This window comes from Condylura cristata, unplaced genomic scaffold (assembly GCF_000260355.1).
Source record: "Condylura cristata isolate star-nosed mole 26May11 unplaced genomic scaffold, ConCri1.0 scaffold00017, whole genome shotgun sequence".
In the NCBI taxonomy this organism is placed as follows: domain Eukaryota; kingdom Metazoa; phylum Chordata; class Mammalia; order Eulipotyphla; family Talpidae; genus Condylura; species Condylura cristata.
The window spans coordinates 37778516-37803030 of record NW_004567118.1 but is presented as its reverse complement, the minus strand read 5'-3'; the positions used below and the strand labels follow the sequence as shown (position 1 = coordinate 37803030).

Below are 24515 nucleotides of genomic sequence, written 5' to 3'. Positions count from 1 at the left end.
GTTCTTGTAAACAATGTAAACGTATTATCAATAAACGCAGGACTATAAATTAGTCTCTCCTTATGATTTTTAAAATCATTTTCTCTAACTTACTTGATTTTAAAAAAGAATATGATTTTAAAAATATGAAAAAATGTTCAACATCACTTGTAACAAGGGAGATACAAATTAAAACCACAACGAGCTACCACCTCACATCAGAGAGAATGGCACATTTTAACATACTAGCAACAATAAATGTTGGTGATGTGGAGATGTGCACTGCTGGTAGGAATGTAAACTAATACAACCACTATGGAAAACTGTTTGGAGGTTCCTCAAACTGCTAAAAATGGAGCAGCAATATGACCCAATAATCCCACCCCTAGGTATCTACCCAAAGAGCACAAAAGTACCGATTCAAAAGGACACCGGCACTCCCATGTTTATTACTGCTTTATTTACAAAAGGGAAGATGTGGAATCAACCCAAATGCCCAAAAGTAGATGACTGGAGTAAGAACATGTGGTATATATACAATGGAATATTACTCAGCAATCAAAAAAAGATACTAATGCCTTTTGCAGCAATATGGATGGAGCTGGCAGGGTTAGCTGCTTAGTGAAATAAGCCAGAAAGAAAAAGAAAAATATCGGATGGTTTCACTCATAGGAGCAAAGGTCCAGGGGGGACTAAAAAAAGAACAACTTATAACCCACAGACATTTTACTGGGGTGGTGTTGGGAATGGGATCAAAAATGGAGGTGGGAGGGAGTGCACTGGACTATGGTGATGGCACATGGGTGAATTGGTAATGGGAAGTCCATGGGGATTGTAGCTGAGATGGGAAAAGGCACAAATTGATGCAAAAATAAGCATAATAAAAAAAACACATATAAAAACACATATACAACATACATGTTAATTGGCTATTTATCAGTAAGGCTTCCAGGATATTAATAGTTAAGGTCTGGGGTGCCAAAATGTATATTCCAGTTTAGTGTCCCTTCCCCTGCACATTATTCAAGGGTTCACTGTACTTTTAAAGTTCAAAAAGATACAAGTAACATCAGTATCTCCACATCCTATCAGTGACCAAAGCAGTAAGTTGTTGAAGTTAAATCTTTTCCCATTAGGTGTAATTTTATAAACTCCCCTTCCCCAAATAAAAATTTTATATTCACAAAGGCATTTTGTGTTAGAACGTCCACTTTAAAGCACATACCATTTTTGTGGAAGAAACCAGTAAATGTAAGCTGCAGATGAGCTGACAGGCTAAACAAAACAAATTAAAAAAATGTTATCACTTTAATGCTCTGTAAGACATAGCCTAGTCTTTAAAATATAAAACACTGATATCAAAGCTACTTCAGCCCATTTGTAAAATGTTCAATTTTTTCATTCTTAACTGCTATATAGGCTCATTACTCCTTGCTTCCCCTATTGAGTATGAGATCCAAAATAGTATCTATGCATGTAACTAAATAATAAAAACCACCACACACAGAAATAAAAACAAAAAAGGCAAGGAGTTAGAAAAGACCACCAGATAAAAGGCAATATAATTTACTGAGCTTTAGTGTTTTAATGTATAAAATGGGCAGACTTCCCTTTTTATCCTTCAAAAGAAAATTTTGGTTAGGGTAGCTGAAATAAATATAAAAGCATTTTAATACTTTCAAGCAATGGAAATTCAATTTACTTAAATGATGCAGACTCATCACTTTGTATTGCAATAAGGGGTGAAATCTGCTATAGAGTTATAATTTGACTTGTTATAAAATGACTTGTTTCAACAAGTCATTTTTCTTTTTAGTTTTAGAAGCAAAGCAAACAGGAAACAAGAAAAAACCACAGTGATCCCTGTTTTGAAAATATCTACTAGCAATGGAAAAACTATTAAGATGGTATAAAGAGAAACAGGCTTTTGTAGTACCTTTAAAGAACAAAAAAAATAAACTACCTGTTAATCAGGAATCATTAACTTTCCAGAACATAATTTCTGTTGTGGGGTAAAAACTGACACCAGATCACAGAGGGTTCTACACAGCTAAAGATGAGGGAAAGAAATAAGTCCTAATTCCTTACTTGAGAAATTTGCTGAAGAATTAAAGTAAGCAGTAGTTTAAAGTTAAAGGGCAAAAAAGGTAAAAAAAAAGGTGTACTTTTTAATGGTGATGACATAGGCATTTTTATAATCAGGAAAAGTTATACAAAGATGTTGAGGCAAGAAAATTGAAAAAGAGTTAACCTTGTAACTTTGCCTGGACTCCTTTTTCTTAGAGTAGAGCTGAACAAATTATAGGAACAGAACAGAAATAGGAGGATGCAGTGTACCCAGTGTGACAAGCCATGACATTGTGTGCTAAAAAGTAGAGGGTGAAGGCCTAAAAGGGCATTTTTTTTTTCCTAAAAGGGCATTTTTAGAAACTATACTAAGAATATGCTAAGCTGTCAAAAAGCAGCAAGGTGACTACAGAAGAGTGTAAATGTAAAGGCCCAAGCAGTTACAAAAGATGAGAGAAAAAACAAGAACAACTATAACTTAAAAGTATCAGCAAAAGATATCCTGGGAGTCATGAAAACAGGTAATTGATATGTATTATTAATTTTCTAACGAATCAGATACATTTTTAAAAGATTTGGAGTGAGGAAGGAAAGGGGACAGAGACTTATAAAAGGAACGTGAGGTTATTTTAAAGATGCTTTATCTTTATGTAGTGGTTACAATCTGATTTTATGCATTTGTCAAAACTCAAAATTATATACCAAAAGGAGTGACACTGACTACATATAATTCATACAAAACAAACATTAAGAGGATCTAATGTGAAGGAACTTTTCACGATGATGGAAATACTCTTTTTTTTTGTGGTTAGGGTTATGTGTATATGTATTTGCCAAAACACAAGCTACATACTTAAGATGGGTATTTTTAATAAAACATTAAATTATATATATCCAAAGCTTATTTTTAAATATCTAACTGCTATCTATGAAACTTATATGTCAAATTACTAAAAGGTAGCATTTTCCTATAAAAATAATTCCATACAAAGCAGAATTAGTTCAATTCCAGAACTTAACTGAGAGGAGTAGCCTACAATTTCTAAGTCTAGCTTAGTTTTAGTGCTTCAGTTAACGCTACATAACTGTTAACTGTCTTAAAACAATGTATGATAAGATTATTGCTTTCCCCAATTGCTTAATGAGCCTCGGTTAAATCTTTTGCCTAAATGCTGTCTATGGCTCCCATCATATATAAGGGAATAGAATACTAAAACAGAGTCAGAAAATCTTAAATTTGAAGTCTTGCTCCTAGTTTTTAGCTGTAACCTGATAGCTGCAAAATAAGAATTGTTAAAATTGTGAGACTGGCACAAAATAATAAAGTATCCATCAAAATAATCTCTCCCTCTCCCATCCCCAGCCATCCCAGAATTTAATGATCATAGCTTCTGACTTTCCTTTATAAGCAATGGTATTTATCCGTTTTTTTTTTAATCACTACTTTTTCCACACATACTCACTTTTGACAATATTTTTGTTATTGTATCAATTTATTACTCCCTGGCACCTATCAGTGGCTTACAGCAAGGCACTCAGTAAATGCTTTCCATAAGGATAATGATTTCCTCTTAGGGTAATAAGATTTGAAAGGTCAGGGATCATGACCTATTACACTGTGGTACTTATGGTATTATTTAAATTGCTTTTTATGGGGAATGTAATTCTAAGCTTCAACTTTCAAATGCCAGGAACATCTTGCAATGATTTACCCTGCAAATATTTTGTTCGTGTTACTCAAAATGCAGCCTGCAAATTGAGATCACTGGGGGAAACTGATAACATTCCACAACATAAGACACTGAGATTAAGAATTTTAAAATTACATAGGAACTTAACAATGTACAACATCCAAGCATGTGACTAGTATATAAAGACTCAATCTACAATTCTACAAAATACCAAAATTAAAAACAAAACGTCTTTCACCACAAACGATTTGAGAGAGCTTTAAATGGTTTATTATACTTTAAATGAGATAGTTACATTCAGCCATCATTTTACTATAGTTTGAGCAAAGGATTTTGAAATTAACAATTTTGATCACCAACTTAAATAGCTAGGAATTAGATTTCTTATACAAAATTCCACTCCTCTGTCCCTCCTAGAAACATACTGATATGTACCTAGAATAAAATTTAACAATGAGATCAAGCTGATCTCCTCCACAGCTGGCTTCATCTAGAGAAAAAGGTAGTTTTCATTCCGTTCCTTATTTATCCTCTTCCCACATCTTAATTGGTTAAGTTGAATTAGAAGGAAAAGAAAAGAACCATGGAGGGCTGATCAAACCTATCTGATTTGAGACTGTATAGTATCTAGTTGAGCTCTCGGGATAAGGTATGAAATAAAGATTTGGCTCGTGTAGATAAGGTATTTGCTATCTAGGTCTTCTGAGGAAGCAAACAGTGCAACTGCAAACTAGATGGAGAACTTTTTTATAGTAAGAGTAGAAGCACAAGCATCTGACAATATTGAAGGTGTCTGCAGAATGAGGTTAAGTAAATTTAACATAAGGGACTAACATTTTGAAATGAGATTCAATAGGAAACACTAATTTTAACAACAGCCAGATCCCTTAAAGAGGTCAACATTTTTGTGTTGAAAACAGGCCAAGATTAGTACCTCTAAGGGGCATACCATAATCTGACAGTGGCAGGTATAATATAAGGGTTCACTACCAGGGTCATGGGTGTCTTACCTCAGAACAGGACAAGATTAGTAATTTGACACCTGGAATGCTAGATGTTAGTCACATAACTTTTCTTATACATTTAATGATATGATGTATAATGCTGAAGAACTGGTGACTATGTAAAGCTCATTATTCTGGAATTCAGTATCTCAAAATAAAGGGTTCCTACACAAGAACAGGAACATTTTTATAGTAAGAAAACAAAATTAAATGAGAGAAAAAAGTCCATTACATATAAATGAATCATTTTTTAAGGAATATTATAGATAAAGCATAAAGGAATTATTATATACCCAAAGATTAAAGAGAAAGGAATTTTTAAAAATTTATCCTTAAATACTTAGACTTTAAGAATCAAATATGTTCAGTGATGACTAATAAGGCACGTTCAGGAATGTAGTGTGTACAAAAAAACTTATGGCCCAAATTTTGAAAAATAAAAACTGAAATGCAGAAGTGAAAAAATGCTGATTTGAAAACAACTTCAAAATTTAGTCATAACAGGATTGTGAAAAAGGGAGGAGTAAGACATCAGACCTTATTAATGGTAGAAAATATATACAATCAACTAAAGAAGCAATATGAAGTTTTAAAAATATGGTTTAATGTAAAAAAGGAAAGGGTAGGAAAACACCTAGTAAGCAATATAGCTCTTTAATTTATGGCTTTTTCAGGTCAAAGAAAAACAGTATAATATTTGGGATACAGTACACTATGGAAGTTGGAATCTTGGGGCAGGGGAGATGAAAACTGTTCTCTAACAGTTTCTGAGAACAGAAAGATATTTAGAAAATGGAATGTTTAGAAAAGATTAGTTAACTCAAAATTTCAGGTTGTTAACAACAGTACTCTACCTTATCAACCTACCAAAACAAGCTCGAAAATATCTCTAGTATATATTCTAGTTCAGTAGCATTTGAGAGGATATCCCCGGCTAATAACAAGACACAGGATAGAAGAGGATTAAGAGGAAGAGAGAAGACAATTCACTTCTCATCGTTCCTGGGAATTACTTTTCGAAGCAACTCCAATTTGGAAATCTTTTCATGCTATTTCTCTAGTCAGGACCTAGAGACTTAGTTTAGTTCAATCCCCAGTCAGAGAGGTGACCCACATGGTGCAGGAGACCTCTCCTGTCTTCACCACTGCTCCCCCCTCAGTAGTGTATTTCAGTAGATCTGCCTGTTCTGTTCCTCATTCTGTCTCTAGTGAATCTTCTCACTCCCCACATCTCTGGCCTACACCCCAGCTCTTGTATGCATAAATAAATAAAGCTTTAAAGAAAAATAAAGTCACAAATTTTGGTCACTTTCATGAGTTGACTGATAATGATTAAAAAAATTAAAACCATGAAATGTTCCATGATTTTCTTTCTTCAATCAGCTCCTTCCTCTCATGAATTTCCATCATTATTATTAGTAAGAGAACTGTAGATCTAAAGTATACTGGAACACAATTTCATTTTACACAGATAATACAGGAATTTAGTTTATAAGTCACTACAATGTTAAATAGGTCAGGTGTTTGACCTAGCTTCTGGACTATAGTACTATGATTTTCTGTATTTCTGTTCTGGAAATCTGGTGAACAAAATATTTTTAGTTTGGGAGGCACAACAACTTTGAAAGTATTAGGGAAAAAAAACCTCAGATGAGTATCAATGGAAGACTCCCAAGTTATAGCAGTTCAACAGATCCAGGATTCAATTAAGCTACAAGAGATCTCTATGTCTGAGATGAACAGAAGAACAGTATATTGTAGACAAGAAAGATAATACTTTTTCTGGATATGACTTTAACTTGAACTAATTGAGGTCATGGAATAACGAAGATTTTGTGTTTTGTTTTTTTTTTTTTAGTAAGAATTTGAGCAGATTTTATAAGCAGTCTTACAGTGATGGCATAATACAGAGAGCCAGGGAATCTTACAATCAATGACATTTTTAGTAGAACAAAAGGATTATACCAAATTTGAGATGAGAAACAGACTGAAGTATTTTAATATAAATACTCATGGCATAAACATGAAATAAAGCAATTTCCTAATTCATTCAAGTGATTCTAGGAGAAAACACTGAAACATTCATAAAGCTTTTGATATGACTAACTCATGCTAAAGATTGAAAAATGTTGTCTTTCAAAATTACACGAAGGAATTCTATGAGAGCTTGTAATACTTCTATAAGTTGCTTAACATCTCTAGTACAGTTTTGGTTTCGCTGCTTAAACTCTCTGGGTCAAAAGGACCAAAAACACTGAGTGAACAATTATTCAAAGAGAAATGACCAGTATAATCTATTTCCCACACAACGTTCTAAGCAAAGCTCTAATATTTAGTAAGGTCGATTTCACAATGAGAGAATAGGTGGGGTGAGCAGTGATAAAAGTCAATCTTTTATGGGGAAGATGAAGAAAAAAGGGTCAAGTTTTATTCTTGGTTCATTCATATAAACTCTGAAAGTGGTTATTTTCAGGAGAAAATAAACAGTAGATGAAATCAAACTCTGACTACATCTTTTTTTTTTTAAACATACAGCTTACATATTTTTTAAAGGGCTAGGCATACAAGAAGTGGGGTGTAGACCAGAAGTGCAGGAGGGTGAGAGAGAGAGAAAAGATAGGAGAGGACTGACTGAAATTAATTGCTGCAGTAGGCCAGGCAGGAGAGGTCTGCTGCACCATGCAGGTCAGATCCCTGGTCAGGACTGAAGTAGCACTGCAGTAGCTGCTGATAGCTTCATGGCGTTGACACTTAACCTCTTAAGCCACCAGGGAGGCCAACAGCTTCTATTTTAAGTAAAAAAGTCCCAGAGAATCCCAAAAGTTTTGTGCAGGGTAGGTAACCAGACAAGCATCTAGAGTAGGAATTCCAGGAAAGAACTGTGTGGATATAGTAGGAATCTCAGTCCGTAAGGTACTGTAAGGTACTCCATGGGCAATAATAGAGTAAGTGAAGATTTGGTATCTTAGCTTTCAGAATGGACTGTTGGAAATTATTTACAAGTCAGGACTGTAAGACATGGAAATATAAATTACACTTCTATTCCATGGGATCACAATATACAAAATTTAAGATTTTACAATTAAAGTAAAAGTAACAGTAACCTTATCTAAAAGTCAATCTGAAAAACTAACATCTTTTGTTTGGCACCATAAATGAAGCATCATTAAGCTAGTATATAGCCTATCTAAATTAGTAAAATGTGATTTTAACCCTCAAGATAAAAATACACTGCAACAATTATTCCAATTTCATTTTTAAAAAATACTAGTATTTTCAATTCTGTATTCTCCCTAAAAGTAGTCATGAATGAACAAATACCATCCAAGTTCCTTTCTTTTTAGAACAGTATTCAACTTTCTTTAGTTTACATATCAAAAAATAAATGGAAGCATATGTCTAAGTGGAACAGTATCTAATGTAGACAGATAGTAAGCCAATTGGAATGTTAGTTCTGGGTATCATATTTAAAACATACAGTAAGAAGATTCTATCTAAAGGATCAAATTTTTGAAACTACTAGGATAAACATATTTCAAGATGTAAATAGGGAAAGGACAAGGTAGAAAAAAAGAGAGCCCCTCTCACAAGATTTGAAGATAATTGCAGTGAAGTATCCAGCACAGCACCTAACAATTATGTATACCATGAATGAGTCTCCACCTCTTCTGAAATAAGATAATGTGATTAATACCAACTGCAGAAACAGATTCAAAATGCAAGAAATTGTTAATAGAGATAAATAAAAGTAAACACAAATGCCATAGAAAACAAGTGAGCCCTCATTATTGGAGCCAGTCAAGAGGATGCCTAAGGATTCTCTCAGGGCTGCTATACACAAAGTAATTTCTGATCCACGTATGCGTCTGGACCAACTGACTTCTAAGATTCCTTATGACTCCTTACAATATTAAGATCACTAAAGAAATGATCACTTTACTTCTTTCCTCTTTCCTCAAGTATGTCACTTAATGTGTACTGATAGGTCTCTTACCTATGAGATTCTTGCTCTCCTTTCATTTTCTCTACTTTTGATAACATATCATCAACTTTAAATGTTTTCCTGGAAAAAACAGATAAAAAAAATAATCACTTCTCAACTGGGAAAAACAAACATTAAACTTTATTGTCACTGTATTAGGCAAGTTGGAAATCTATTTGTTAAGGTGATTATGGTTAGCCATAACAATATATAGTGTTGAATCAGTATTCAAATCTTGAAGTCCCACCTCAAATACTAACTTTTCCACAAAACATTTTGTTATTCCCAAACCAGAGTGATTTCTCCTTACCCGTAGTACTTGACATTTAGTCTCTTGCATGTGAAATTTGTGCAACTATTTCTCCTACTAGATTATAAGCTTGTGAAGGGCAGAGATTGCTTTACTTCAAGCAAAGTCACAAAGCATAGTGCCTTATACTTAGGTATTTCATCATCTGTTGGATTGGGTCAAACAAATGCAAATTTAGTATATATTAGAATATTCATACTTTATTAAGTAACCTGACAAATATATGCTAGCAATACTATATAAAGATATTCTACTGATATAAAACATCTGAAGTTAAAATATCCTCAAAGATTATTAGAAATGGCTGGAGTTAAATGATATATCACATTAAAGAGATGGAGGTTGTTATGAAAAAATTCTAAAGTTTAGGGGATATACCCATTAAATTATGATAAAATTATCTTTTAACTCACAAATGAAAGTTTATTATTCTAAAAGAGAGAAACTTAAAATTAATCTCTTAAAGCAATTAAAGAATCAATACATTCTAAAATAAGTTCCATGTAAATTCTTAGAAAGGGTCTACTACTACCTATGTCTAAAACTAGAGGGTAAAAATTAGATCCAAATATAACTTATCATATTTGGAAACAAATATTTCTCCATATAGTCACATAGTTTTTTCAAATTGAGAACTTAAAAAGAAATGTATTTTGTAAAGCTTAAATTCAGTTACTAGAAATTAATATAATTATTCCTTAAAAAACAACTACTATCAGAAAAATCTCAGTAGAGAAATCTTACTATACGTATACTGCAGTAAATACTGATAGAAAAAGCAAAATTGTTATATATCTGTATTTCCACTGAATAAATAGCTTTCATTCTCAAAACAAACAAAAGCTTCTCTCTGTACCTTTAGAGTTACTGAAAATGTCAATATTACAAGTTTTATCTAAGGGAGCAGAGTAAGAAGTACTTTATTTTAGGGCGGTAAATAAATGTTCAATCTCCACAGATAAGAGAGAAGAAAGAAGAAAAATATAGGATTCTTTTAAGTTGTTACTAAGAACTTTTCTGTTTACTGAAATGTGTTACTGAGGATTATAAAGTTACTGGAAACTTTAGTATGTTTATCTTTATGTAATGATAAAGAAGAAATCCTAACTGTAGGAAGAAAAGACTAAGTCACAAGATCCATCTCTTCCAGCATTTAGGAGTTATGCATAGAGGAAGCACGTTAGGGGAATCAAATGTTAAGAATCATTTGAAATAGGTAAGACCTAAAGGTAACCAAGCCTTCTTTAGGGAAAACAACTATAAGAATTATACAAAAATAATCCCTTTCAAAATACCTTGCATTTGTTTCTTTAGAAAGGTACTGATACAGCAGCTCAGATTTAACAAAGAAAACAAGTTGTACCAAATAGCAGACTATTTTAAAAATCCAGGAAATTTTCTTCAGAAACAGCTTAGATGACACCTATTAAAGTGGAGTCACTAATAGATGTCCTCCTCCCTCACCATTTTTCTATTGTGTCAGTGAAGTGTTAGCCTGTAGAATTCGAATATCTCCATAAAACTGAAGTACAAGACAAATTTAACTAATAGTACAACAAAGCTTATGACTTAAAACGGAATGTTACATTTATCCCAACAATGGGCATTTTTGTAATAGTAAAAAAGGAGTTCCAAAAACATTTTGTACAAAGGGACAGTACCAAAAGCAAGTTGATAAAGTGAGTTCCTCAAACATTTTGAACTAAGGTCATAATCCCTGGGCTAAATTCACTACCATCCAAAGTCACCAACTACTTTAAAAAGGACAACAACTCAGTTCAAGACATAAACTGTGGTACAATTCGTTAAAAATTAGTCTTAATATCTTCTATAAGTTAGGTCTACAACAAGAATTAAGTGATACCCAATGCATTTTTATATGGAAACAAACTAAAAAGGATCTATATTTCTTGAACAACATATTGCTTCAAACTTCCCCAAAAGATATGATTTTACTTGACAGGCAATAAATAAGAATGTGAGTTTTTATTATCAAGCTTTTTTATATTGCCTCCACCTGTTAGCAGTCAACAGAAACATATTTCACAATAAGACAGTCTAATAAACGACAGAAAAATGATGAACTTAGATTTTAAATTTATTTTTATTAATTTATGTATTAATTTAAATTTACTTTGAAATAAAGTAATCACTTTTAAATGAAAATCAGCCAGCAGTCTCAATGGTAACTCAACTGACCTTCCATATTGAATATGCTAAAGAAAAAACTTAAGTACTATTCAACAAACTGAGAGTTATAGAATAAATCAAGAGTCAGAAACTATGGGCCTTGAGCCAAATCTGGACTGCTTTTTGCACAGCCCATGAACTAAGAATGATTTTTACAGATAAACAGTTGTAATATGATGACAGAAAATATTAACTCTAAACCCCTAGTAAGCTAAATGTTTTCTCCCTGGCAAAAATAAAAAAATCTCACACTTCTCACTAGTAGGCCTATATTATAATTGTACTCATTATTATATTTTGAATTTCATCAACAAAATGTGTGGACATTTGTTTTCTTTCTTTCTTTGCATAAATCAAATAATGAAGTGGAGAGGTAAACAGCTGACAAATTTTATTCTATTGCCTAATCCCTCATCTCCTTAAATTTAAACATTTGCCAAGTTCTACTGAGTAAATGCAATCTCTCTCAATTAGACAAGATTACTAGTGGAAAAAAAAAACTTTTATCATTTCAGTCCTTCAAAATACACCTAGTTAACTACCTACAAGGCTAAACTGTCTATTTGGTAACCAAAAATCTCCAAAGGAACTTAGTTTCAAGTCTACTGAAAATAACTTGATGAGTTAAGAGTCTAACAATATCTAAAGCTTCATATAAAAAGTTCTCTCCTTTAAAGTTATTCACTTGTTAGGCTCAGTAAATGGTCTTACATGTGGGATAAAAGCTACCATTCTATAGTTATATATGTTTAAATATTACAAGGCAAAAATAAGTTGTCCCAACCCTCCAGACTAGGTGAATAAGACTGTTTTTAAAGGACATTCATCCTATTGACTGCCAAAGTATTTCCCCTTTACTAAAAAGATCTAAACTTAGATCTTAAAATATTAGGTGAGACTTTCAGAATCTATCATTACAGAAGGGAAATTCTCTGTCACACATATAAGAAATACTATATGCTTAAATTAAAAATTAGCTTAAATGCCTGCATCTACCATAACTCCCAAGCCCTTTTTAGTAAATACACAAATCCTCAACTTCTATCAAACTTGAAAATAGCTAGTAGCATAGTGTAAAAACTGCTCTACTATCAGGAAAATATGGGTAGACTGGGGCTTACAAAACTAATACCATTAAAAACAATTTTGTTTTTAATTCAGTTCATTTTCATATTTAATCTTTAACCTGAAATAGTATTGAAACAAAACTCTGACATGGGTTGATCAACTTGAAATAAGATTCATAAATTGTACCTTTTGATGTTTGTTCTGGAGTTTCGATGAGACATGTACGTAAGAGTTCTGTGCAAAAATATTGGCTATAAAAAAGTTATAAGAAATAATTAAACAGATGAAATTCTAAGAAAAAAATACTATTGATGAGTCAGTTTGCTTACTTACCGCAATAAGATTCCGAGTGCGAAGAAATCTATAGATTTGTGTTGGTTCTAGGAACAGGAAACAAAATCCAAGTTATTACCTAAATTTACTTATTAAGTTACCAAGCAAATACAACAGTCTATATTTTCCAACACAGTCTATATTTTAACCAACATAACTTATCACCTATTATGGAAATCAAATATTAAGTACTTATACCCAGAATGTTAGTATGCACTGTGAAATCAAGACATTGAATCTATGACATACATTCACAACATTCATTTACATTTATTTAAATTTAAGGTTACTAAAAGTTTGCTCTAAAATTTGACATTTTTAAATAGGTAATTTTTAGCTATTTATACAGAACTGAAAATAAGCCACTATGCACATATTTTCACTAATTTATGGTATGTATATGCCCGCTTGCAAAAAGTAGCTTAAAAGCAATAGCTGGATTAGCAAAAGAATTGATGTCAAATAACAAAATGCATTTTCATTTTTTAATTGGCCTTTTTAGAAATTTTGTGTAAGTCTGACAAAATTATTCCCTAGATTTTCTAATATAAATATGAAGCCAGTTAATACTGAAAGAAATCTGAGACAAAAAGTAGTTAAAAATTGTAATGACTATTTCTAGTTAGTTTTAGCTGTTATCAATTTTACACAATGAAAATATTACCTCAATGCATACGTTTAAAGTGGTCAACAGTTTCAGTGTTCTAAACCCTGAATTTAATTACAAAGATTATAAGCAGAAAATATTTTATATGCAAGTACCATAGTATGAGCGATAGCAGTAACCTATTAGTAACATGTCTTTTAACATAAGGCAGTGTAAAATGAATTAAATGTGACTATATTCAGTAAAAAATTAAAGTATATAAACTCAGAAACTAAGATCCATATTAGGAAAGACTGAAGTTGTTTTGTGACTTGATCTAACTCTTAATGACATTCTTCTCTGAGGAAGACTCATCAGAACTGCCAAACTGTTCCAAGTTTTTTGTTGATCTGTCTTCTTCAACATTCAGAAAATATTTTTAATTTCCACTTAACCATCACTTAGTTTAGTTTTAATTTCATATAAAATAAAGGGAACTATTTCCAAAGGGCAAATCATGAAAGTTTATTGTTATCAGTGCACGTCAATGCACCTATTTCCAATTTAAAAACCTCTCCACATTTCTGACTGTGAAGCAAAAGAATAGGAATTTCTCTCAAGGAAGTTCAATATTCGTTCCTACAAAAACTGAAATTCCTTGTATTAAATGTCAATTAGAAGTTCTTGAAGCACAAATGAGAGAGAGTGATAGAAGGATATTAAACAATGTAATGCTTCTTTCCAAGCACAGCTGATACCATGCCCTTAACATATGCCACGATAAAATTGTAAAGACATTGGGGGTTAGAGTCGAATTTTTTCAAGTTTCTGTAGGGCATTTAGCAATTAAAGATCATTTAAATCATACAGCCATACAAAAGCAGAATAGAAAAACCATCAGGAGTTAATATTCATTAAAGAATAGTTGCGATTACTTATGGTCGTGATGTTTTTGGTAAATTCTATTGTTTGTTTCCAGACACCTTCCTCCCCTTTCCAAATTAAGTCGTAGTTTAATCCTAGAAACAAGACCTTAAAAACGGATATTGACGTAGAAAAAATGTTCCGGAATTAGGACAAGTGCAACGGGCAGAATTCCGGGATGGACTCGAGATACAAATACGCTTCCACATTCCTGTCTCAGTCGATGCGTCCATGAAATGGGTGGACGGATTTGAAGGGTTGAAACCACCCAAAGGTGCCATGTTAACAGGCAACACCAAGTTGGACAGAAAGCATTTCCGACTAATGACAACTGGGTCGATTTTCCTGCATTCATCTCTGCACAGGTTAAGTTCTGTTCCTCAAAACCTACCACCGAACCCCTGTACTTCTAGATGGAGTACGAAAGGCATGAAAGAAAGCAAAACTAGTCTTCGGCTCTGACTGCATCCTCAGCCCAACTCCTCACCTAAAAGCAGCCTGCTCCTAACACGGGGCCCCAATGCTACCCGCTAGCGTAAACGTTCGGGAAGTCCAGAACCTAGCCTGGACCCCCGTATTCCACCGCCCGCAAAGGCGCCGCACTTTGGGCCCCCGCGAGCCGAAATCCCCGAAGGAGGCACAGCCCCCTCCCTCAATTCCTCTCTCCACTCCCAAATCAAGTCGACTCCCGGGGAGGCTGGGGGCCCAGCACGAGTGTCCCGTTTCCCCGATGCCCCCCAACCATCCAACACACTCACTCTCAAAGGCCTGGAGGAAAAGCTCGTGGTCAGCCTGGACGTGCTCCATTTTCGGCTTCTTCACCGGTAACACCGCCGCCCCCGCCGCCGCCGCCGCCGCCGCGGAGGAGGAGGAGGAGGCCGAGTAATTGCCGCCGCCTCCACAGCCCCCGCCGCCGGATTTGCCGCCCGCCGCCGTCGCCGCAGCCACCGCCGCCGAACCCCCGAAGCCGCCTCCCCCGGACCCCGCGCTGGGCCCCGAGCCGCCCCCTCCCCCACCGCCGTGCTTCTGAGGCGCCATCGCGGTTCCTGCCTCCTCCCCCCGCCAGCTACCGCCGGGCGGCCCGGGAGAGTAAGCGCCTGCAATACCAACCGCTCGCCCCAGCAGGCTCCGGCGGACCGAGGGGGGAAGGAGGAGAGAGGGGAGGAGAGGGGAAGGGAAGGGAGGAGGAGAGGAGGGAAGGAGGGAGGAAAAAAAAAGTGTCTCCTCCAGAGAGCCCCGGTCCGCTCCGGAGGCTGCTCACCCTACCCTGGCCTCGCTCCGCCCACTTCCCCCGCCAGGCGCTCTGATTGGCCGGAGGGTGCGCGCGCCGCTCGGCCGCCCAGCCCGTTGGCCCGCGGATTCCCCCGTCAGTCACGCGGAGGCGCTTCTTGCGGAGGCGCGGCTTGGTTGGCCCGTGCGCGCTGCCGATCGCGGGCCCGGCCGCCTCTTTGAACTGAATTCGCGGGAAAATTAGGGGTCGGAGCGGCCTTCCTGCTGGCCCCGGTGCATTGTGGGGAGAGAGGGACCCAGAGAGCGGCTTAGGGAGCCGTTTCTCGCCTTCCGAGCGTCGTCAGTCACCGCCCCCAGGGGGCTTCAGAACCCCTGAAGAGAGGCCTCTGAGGAACGGGGGGCGAGGGGCCTGTTAAGAGCTTGGAGATCCATTATCGACCCCTAACTTCACAGGAAGGGGCCTGCGTGGGGGTTGGTCGGGTCGCTGCTCATCGGAGGGACTCCTGAAGTAGGTTCGCGTCCCCTGACCCCTCGTCACCACGTGCCCCAGGCGTTCCCTGGCTGAATCACACCCAGCAAAACCCTTGAAAAAACGGGGGGCGGCCGAGGGGGAGCCGACGTTGCTCTCGGACGCTGCTGCGATCCACCAAGGGGAGAGCTTTCTATGTCATAGTAACATCCTATAAAATAAAAACTATTTTCCGGCGGTGCTTTGAAGCTTCAGGGTCGATACTGTGAGGTGGTGGCTTCTCAAGAGGCTGGAAGCAAAACCAGATATTTGATTCTCCCCCACCTCCCTCTCCCGACACCATAGGAGTGATCAGAGGGATAAATGGGATGGTTTCTTAGAAGTTCGTTCCTATTGAGAACCTGTTTATTTTGCGCTCAAAAACTTAAGAGGAATTAGCTGCTTGGCGGGATCTTGCTGAAAAGATTGGTTCATAGGCCCAATAAAATTTTTTTGTACAGACTGGTTTAGAGTTGAACTAACACACTTGTAAAAATTTGAATTTCAGGTTCAACAAGATGCTCTCTAAGCATGTTCTTGCCATTCAAATCCAGGATGTTCTTTCAATCCAACCCTGTGATCTTATATCAAAATGAAACATTATCTTCAAATATCTAACCCCTAGAAGAGAGAAAGAGAAAAATAAACACAAATATCCCAGTACTTAAACAACTTTGATACTTGCAATAACATTTTTCAAATGCCTGCTTTGGGGCTTTATACCTAACTGCAAGACATTGTATACAAAACAAGTATCTTTGGAATGGTTATTTAAATATCTAAAGTACTGATTTTTATCGAAGCATTTTTAGCTTTAGAAGGTGACGGCTACAAGATGCATTTAACATAAAAATTGGAATTTCAAGAACACATCTGCAGTTAGGCATCCCTCCTTCATCTGAAAGTAGGTTATACCTGTTGCTGATTTTTAGGTATATATTGATACTTGTATTTCTAGTGAGACAAGAAGTTCAGAGTTCCATTTTGTTTGTTACACTATTTTCTGTACTACTCTTCTTAAAAAAAAATACTCTCTATGAAAATATATTTTTTTCCTGAAATAAACCGTATTTGATTAATGCCACCCTACAGAGACTTGTGGAGTTTGAGGTCTTGGTAAATGGCTCATTAGAAGATGAGGTTTCATCAATTCAGTCAGAGTGGTGAGAATTAAATCACACTGAGCAAATCACAAAATACCTGCTTAGAAACCAGAATGCTAAGATATAAGCAGTAGGTATAACTGGCAAAATGTCTGGTGGAGTGTGCTGGGGGAAGGCAGGTATAGTCAAAGAAAAAGATCAAATCACATCATAAATCTTGGATAAACACAGAAATGGAGTGAAGGGGACCCGGGTATTGTGAAAAGATATTTCCTTTAAGACTGTCAAGGGAGCTTCTCTGCTTCAGTGTGGGAATGGCTTTAATGTAAAATAGCTAACCAGGACTGGGCACTCAAATCAAACCCAACCATGCTAAGAGAGCAGGGTAACAAATTCTCACTTTTGTATTCCCTTTGTCAAGAAAGTATGTAGAGCACTTAATCTTATTACCTCCAACAAGTTAGTTAGACTTAATACAGGGATCTTCTTGTTTACATATAAGTCTTCTTAGATTTTGCTCTATAGGTAAAAAAAAAAATAAGTCACTTCAGAATTAGTCACCTGTGTTCTCACTTATATATTTTGTGTTATTTCTAAATTTGGGTGGCAACTGCTTTTGAAACTTATGCCATCGGTAACTTGTATGTATTTTGTTCTCCTTGAACTGCTTTCTAGGGTTTTGTTTATTTTTGCATTCGTGCTGTACCTAGAATTGGTGAAGTTCTAAAAAGTAAAGGTTACTGTGCATTCTTTTACATTTCCTAAACTAGATGTGTGCAAGTAAAGAATAATAATCATTTTAACTTTTGCAGTTATCAGTATGCCTTTATGCATATTGCTTTTCAATAATGATCCTATGAAAGTGGCATTTTTTTTCTTTCATTTTACATACGAAGAAATAGGCTTGGAGAGGTTTAGAGACTTGTTCATTAAGTGGCAGAACTGTAACTTAGACCCAAGTTTTTATACTGCAATTCTATGTAGTTTGGCAATCAGAATACATATAGTAAAACTGTCCTTCGGACCTCAAAGTACTGTTTGTAAGTTTGTTTTGAAAAATGAGGACCACTCACTTCCCTTACCCTTCCTCCCCAAATCATTTTTATCTCATCCCTGTTGTGTTTTACTAGTGGCCTTACTTTGCCTTACATAGACTTCAGTGTTGGGATTTTTTTTTAAGATTTATTTATTATTTATGCAAGTACAAGTACAAGTCAGAGGTTCAGAGGCGGTGAGAGGCTTCACCAGAGACAGAGTGGGGAGCAGAACAGGCAGAGTGACTAAGTACACTGCTGTGGGGAGCAGCGGGTGGTCAGCAAAGGTTTTCAGCACTATGTGGATCACCTACCGGCTGGCTTCCTTATCCGTTGTGCCCGCCACCAGGGAGGGTCTGGGATTTTTTTCTTTATGCATACAAGAACTGGGGTACAGGCCAGAGGAAGGGACAGCAAGAGGATTCACGAGAGAGTAGGGAGCAGAACAAGCAGATCCATTGAAATACACTGCTGAGGGGGGCAGTGAGCAAGACAGGAGAGGTCTGCTGCCCCATGTGGGTCAGCTCCATGTCTATGATGGCACTAGCTACAGTGTTATGAATTAGTGTCATAGTGGTGCACTTTAACCCTTGTGCCACCAGGGAGGCCCTGTGTTGGAATCTTTAAACTTTCTGTCATGGACCTTTGGCAATCTGATAAAGATTATAGGTCCATGCTTTTAAAAGTGCACAGTTGTAAAAATTTATCACATTATAAAGGAAACCAGTTATAATAAAATATCACGAAAATAGTGAAAAACAAAGTTAGTAATGTCTTTTTTTTTCCTCTCAAAGATTTATTTATTTATGCATACAAGAGCTGGGGTACAGGCCAGAAGTGCAGGGATGGGGGTGGTGAGAGGATTCTTTAGAGACAGAGTGGGAAACAGAACAGGCAGATCTACTGAAATACACTGCTGAGGGGAGCTGTGGGCAAAACAGGAGAGGTCTGCTGAGCCATGTGGGTCAGCTCCCTGGCCAGGGATTGAACTCCTGTTGTAAGTGGCTGTGGATAGCTTCATAGTGCTAAGACTTAACACCTTATGCCACCAGGGAGACCCCTGTAAGCCTTTTTTTTTTTTTTTTTTTTTTAGAGACAGAGTGGGAAACAGAACAGGCAGATCTACTGAAATCGAAAAGTCTTGAATCAAAATTGACTAACCTGAACATTGCAGGGAAGAATTAGGGTGTAAACCAGAGGCACAGAGGTGAAAGAAATCACTAGAGGCAGAGTAGAGAACAGCAAGGGAAATTCATTGAAATATACTGCTCCCTCTCTGGTGTTGCAGCAGGTTAAAGTGCAGCAGTACAAGCAAGCCACAGCTGCTGGAGTGTGAGTTCCATCCCTGGAGGTGATGCAAATGGTGCCACAGACCTCCTGCCATTGCCCACTGCTCCCCTCAGCAGTGTACTTCATCCACCTGTCTGTTCTGCTCTCTGCTCTGTTTCTGGTGAATCCTCTCACTGCCCCTATGCCTCTGGTCTGTACCATCTTAAACAAAAGAAAAAAGAAAGAAATATACTGCTGAGAGGAGCACTGGGTGAGATAGGAGAGGTTGCCTACCTTTTTGAATGCATTATAAATAAGATCTAGCAGCCAGGCAGTCTGATAACTTCATAATATCAAAGTAATGATGAGACAAATGATATTTGGTGATACCTGCAAGAACTATAATGGGATGTAGAAATAGCTATAGTTTCTTTTGGAAACAAAGCCACAGGCACTGCTAGCACTACTGTGATTTGTCAATGATATAGCTATAAGTGCTAGATTTTAACTAGAGGTTAGTGTAAACAGACATTTTTTGTAAGTTTGTGGACCCTTTGAATGTGAATTAATAACCCCTCTGTTAATAGCACCTAGTCTTTTTCTTTCTACTTTGCTGTGCACTCCAGGGGCAGGAATGATAGGTGATTTATCCTTGTAACTGAGATAACTAGCCCTGTGCCTGGGAGGAACCAGGGATCATTTAATGAGTTTTGATGGACAAGGGTAAAGATGGATATCAGTGTACATATATAAATAATAATGGTAATAAGTGAGTTTTCACTGTGCACTGGGCTATATTTTTAGCTTTTATCATTTTTAACTTACTCAGTTTTCACCAAACCTCTGATGTAGATAACTATTTGATTTCCACCTCAAAAATGAAGAAACAAAGGTAAAACTCGTGAAATAATTTACACAAGATAAATAAGAGAGCTAATATTTTTAACCAACATCTCCAGAGCCCTTCTTCTTGAGCATCAGGAATGAAATTTATGATGCAAAATATTGAAATACTACTTTTAGGTTAAGAAAAATCAGTAGATATTACCTCTGATTGTTACAATGATTAATCATCGGTATTAAAGCACTTGCTGAATAATTAATCTAGATATTAGTTTTCCTTTTGATATATTCAGTGTCTTTCTAACCTCAGTCCCTTCCCAATACCTTAAGACTGAGGGCTGAGGTTATTAAAATACCAACAATTGCTATCTAATAAAAAAGTTTGTCTTCATTTGCGAAAACCAAAAAGTTAAATTTGCTGATAAGTTCTTGAATGCATTAAATCTAATTAAAGTTTAGAAATCTAACTAAAGTTTATTTTAAAAAAACAGAATGACCTCCAAAAATAAAAATAGTGTGAAGAAACAATTTAGCAGTTCTATTTGAAATTTGAAACCAAAAGTTTACTCATTTTTGTTTATATTGAAACACAAGAACCATGAAACATACACTGTAAGGTTTTTTTGTTTTTGTAATAAACCATTCATGTGTGTGTTTATCTAAAGTTGACTAGGTATATAGTAATGATGATAGTAAATCATAGTTAGAACCCCTGGGATAAGAAGAAACTTGATACTAATAACCTCAGGGAGGAAAACCCACCTGAGACAAATTGGAAATATCTAAACCTCATTTTTGAGAGGCCTGCCTCTGGAGACAGTTATGTCCATTTTAAAACAGACAAATTTTTTTATGCTTAATTTTAGACAAAAGCAAAAGTGAACTGATAGTTATTAGGCATTGTATCCATGCAGCAGTCATAAATAGTAAGTTTAGTTATTAGGTTTAGCCTAATATATACTTGTGAAACTCAAAAAAGATTAAGTAACACTCACCACCCAACAGCATGTAAGGAAGCAAGTATATTCTCTGCTCTTACTGCACGAGAAGGAGGGGCTGGTGATTTTATTCCTGTTTGAACTGCCTACTTTTAATTCATAGTCATGACTTTCTACCTCTTAATTTAATTTTTTCTTTTTAAAGATTTATTTATTTGTGCATACAGAACTGGGGTACAGGCCAGAGACTCAGGGGTGGCGAAAGACTTCACCAGAGTGGGGAGCAGAACAGGCAGATCCACGAAGTACACTGCTGAGGGGAGCAGCGGGTGGGTCAGGAGAGGTCTGCCACACCATGTGGTCACCTCCGGGGCAGGTGGGAATCGAACTCAGGCGGAAGTGGTTTCAGCTTCTTAGTGTACTGCTTTAACCTGCTGTGCCACCAGGGAGGGCCTTAACTTAATTTTTTTAAAGACTTATTTTTATGCATACAAGAACTGAGGTATGGGCAAGGGGTGAGAGGACTTACCAGAGACAGAGTCGAGAGCAGAACAGGCAGATTGACTGAAACACATGGATGAAGGAAGCAGCAGGTGAGACAGGAGGGGTCTGCTGTGCCACGTGGGTTACCTCCCTGGGGAACTTAAGTTGCAGTGGCTATGGATAGCCTCATAGTGCTGAGCTTTAACCCCTTGCACCAGCAGGGAGGCCCCTCTTAACTTTAATCTGTAGGAAAAGTTTCCCTTGAATGCTTTAGCTATTTGAAATTTGCTGTGACTCCGTTGATAGGTATTTTCATTCCACATTCCTTGAAATTATTACCACTCTAAATTAATTTTTCTGGCATGATAATTCTAACAATTTATTCATCTGACTAGTATGAGAAAGTTGCCACCTTCATGCTTGAGTTGATTAAGAGAGGTGTCCTGAAAAGATCACAGAATGATTTAGCAGCTGTGTTTGACAGAATAATACTGGGTATATTTATTGCCACTAAAATAGTGTGTACTCTATGTGCCTGGAAGAAATTCCCAGAGATTATGAAATCATTCAACAATAGAATTTAAAATTTTGTAACCATTTTCTATCACAATGACACTGTAAAGAGAAAGGATGATTGGAGGAGTAGGACTTCTACCTTTTATCAATATAAATTTAGTTTCTGTATTTTCAGTATATCAGGATCAAATTAACACAGAGGGATTTTATTTAGTTGGATTTCTTCAGAGAACATTCTTTAAAGAGTGTTCTTTAAAGAGTGTTCTTGTAAGAGAGAAATTCTTCTGGCTCTCTGTCTTTTCAATCTACTTTTTCCTCAACTTCCACTTTGCGACAAACTAAGAAGAAAGAATATTATGTAAGAAGAAAGAATATTATGTGGTGAGTCAAAATTTGACTTGGTCATTCATTCACAGTGTGAGTTTGAGAAAGTTATTTAAGCCTCTGTCTCCATTTTTACAAATATAAGAGCAGTGAGTTTTGAACATGTTAGAGTTCCTGGATGTTGAAGGTGGATCATGTGTACTTTGGAATATCATATTCACCATTATAATGATATTTTTGGATAGCAAAACAAAGTTATTTGTATTTTTTATGATATAATATTTGAAAGTAATTTTCAGAGGAAGGTCATCATTATCATCAGCAGATATATGAAGAGATAAACAATGTTTCATACAGCAGTGTCCCTAAGGCACATTTCCCTAAAGAGATAAACATGAATTTCAGGGAAGGGAAAGATGAGTTTTTTTTTTTAATCAAAATTACAGATTGAGACGTTGATCTTGGTTACTGTAACAGTTATTCCAGTTCTTTGTTTCTAAGAAAATCAATAGACATTAACTTCCATTGTGCTATATACCAAAATTAAAGTCATACTAATATTCTTTTGCCATAAAATTATAGAGCTCCTATTTTTAGTTCCTGAATGATCAAAAATAAATAACTAAAAGGCAAATATTGTTATCTTTTATCCAATGAAACAGAATGGAGTTACAAATTTAGGTCAAAACATATCAAAGAAGAGTATCTAGTAGGAAGGTGAACTACACAATATTTAGGACGAGAAATAAAGTGTAAAAGAAAATTTAGATTGCACATATACATGGAAGAATCCTTTTTTAAAGATTTATCTATTTATGCTTGCAGAACTGGGCTACAGGCCAAAGATGTGGTTGGTGAGAGGATTCACCAGAGACAGAGTAGGGAGCAGAACAGGCAGATCTACTGAAATGCACTGCTGAGAGGAGCAGTGGGTGGGTCAGGAGAGGTCTGCCATGCCATGTAGATCAGCTCTCTGGCTAGGGATTGAACTCATGCTGCAGTAGCTTCTAAGAGCTTCCTAGTGGGGTGTTTTAACCCATTGCGCCACCAGGGAGATCCCAAAATCTAGTATCCTTTTTCGATGACCTTGAGAGTTTCAAAGAGTACTAGTCAGGTATCTTGTAACTTGTTCTTCAATTTGAGTTTGAGGTTTTTTCTAGTGACTAGAGATAGATTATAAAAGATTTGGGAGGGGAAGATCACAGAAACGAGGTGCCATTCTCATCCAGGATGCATGCTGTTAACATGGTTGTCATTGAAGATGTTAACCTTAATCCCCTAGCTAATGAGGTAGCTGGCTTTTCTATTATAGAGTTTATTTCCTTCCCTTTTCATACTGGACCCTCTGGAAGCAAGTCTCTAGGTATAGCCCACACTCAGGTGTGGTGATCTTGATTGTGGTGGTGAAGTAAGCTCCACCTTCTTGATGGGGAGGTATCTATGCAAATTCAAATTCTTCTGTACAGATTTTTTTTTTCTTCTCATGTCTGAATTTACTCATTTATTTGTATCAACTTATGTATATTTATTCTATACAATACTATATCCAGTACTATGTTGCTTTGTTCAAATTGTTCCCTCTTTGGCCACTGGAAGATCTTCTAGTTAGCTCCTGGGGTCCTTTGATATTCCTTCATTGTTGTATGGCTATCTTTTTCCTCTTAGTAATCCCTTTAGCTTATACTCCTAGAAGTGCCAGCCTCATTTTATATATTCCCTATTGTCCTAGATCAGCCATTTCTCCCAGGAGCCCTCGTTCCTCTTATTATAATAAAATAATGAAGAACCCAAGACATGGGTGGTGGGTATGTTCATCATTGTTTCTAGGGTGTCATTGCTTTCAGTCCTCAGTGGCCAGAGATAGGAAATAAATGTATGCATACTAAGACATATAAACATGCATATCTACAATTATGTCTATATCTACCTTTATTAAGCTAAACATGTAAATGTGTTCATAGTGATATTTCTGTTCTAATCTTTTTGTGAATTTTTACTTAAATGCTTTTTTAAAACAGATTTATTTATTTGTGCATATAAAAACTGGAGTATAGGCCAGAGGTACAGGGGGTGAGAGGATTCACCAAAGACAGAGTGAGGAGCAGAGAAGGCAGATCGAATGAAATACACTGC

At 36.3% G+C, this 24515-nt stretch overlaps 1 protein-coding gene across 1 annotated transcript in view; it reads right to left on the bottom strand.

Annotated features, from left to right (window-relative positions):
- SUZ12 (SUZ12 polycomb repressive complex 2 subunit) overlaps nucleotides 1–15392 on the bottom strand; it is a 39083-nt gene extending 23691 nt beyond the window's left edge. Inside the window, exons 1-5 of the mRNA XM_004684876.2 lie at nucleotides 14893–15392; nucleotides 12625–12671; nucleotides 12478–12542; nucleotides 8736–8804; nucleotides 1205–1254 (exon numbers count right to left, since the gene is read on the bottom strand). Of these exons, the coding sequence (XP_004684933.1) occupies nucleotides 1205–1254; nucleotides 8736–8804; nucleotides 12478–12542; nucleotides 12625–12671; nucleotides 14893–15172 (511 nt within the window). The 5' untranslated portion in view covers nucleotides 15173–15392. The remainder of the gene's footprint in view (nucleotides 1–1204; nucleotides 1255–8735; nucleotides 8805–12477; nucleotides 12543–12624; nucleotides 12672–14892) is intronic.
- Between the last annotated feature and the right edge of the window lie 9123 nt (nucleotides 15393–24515).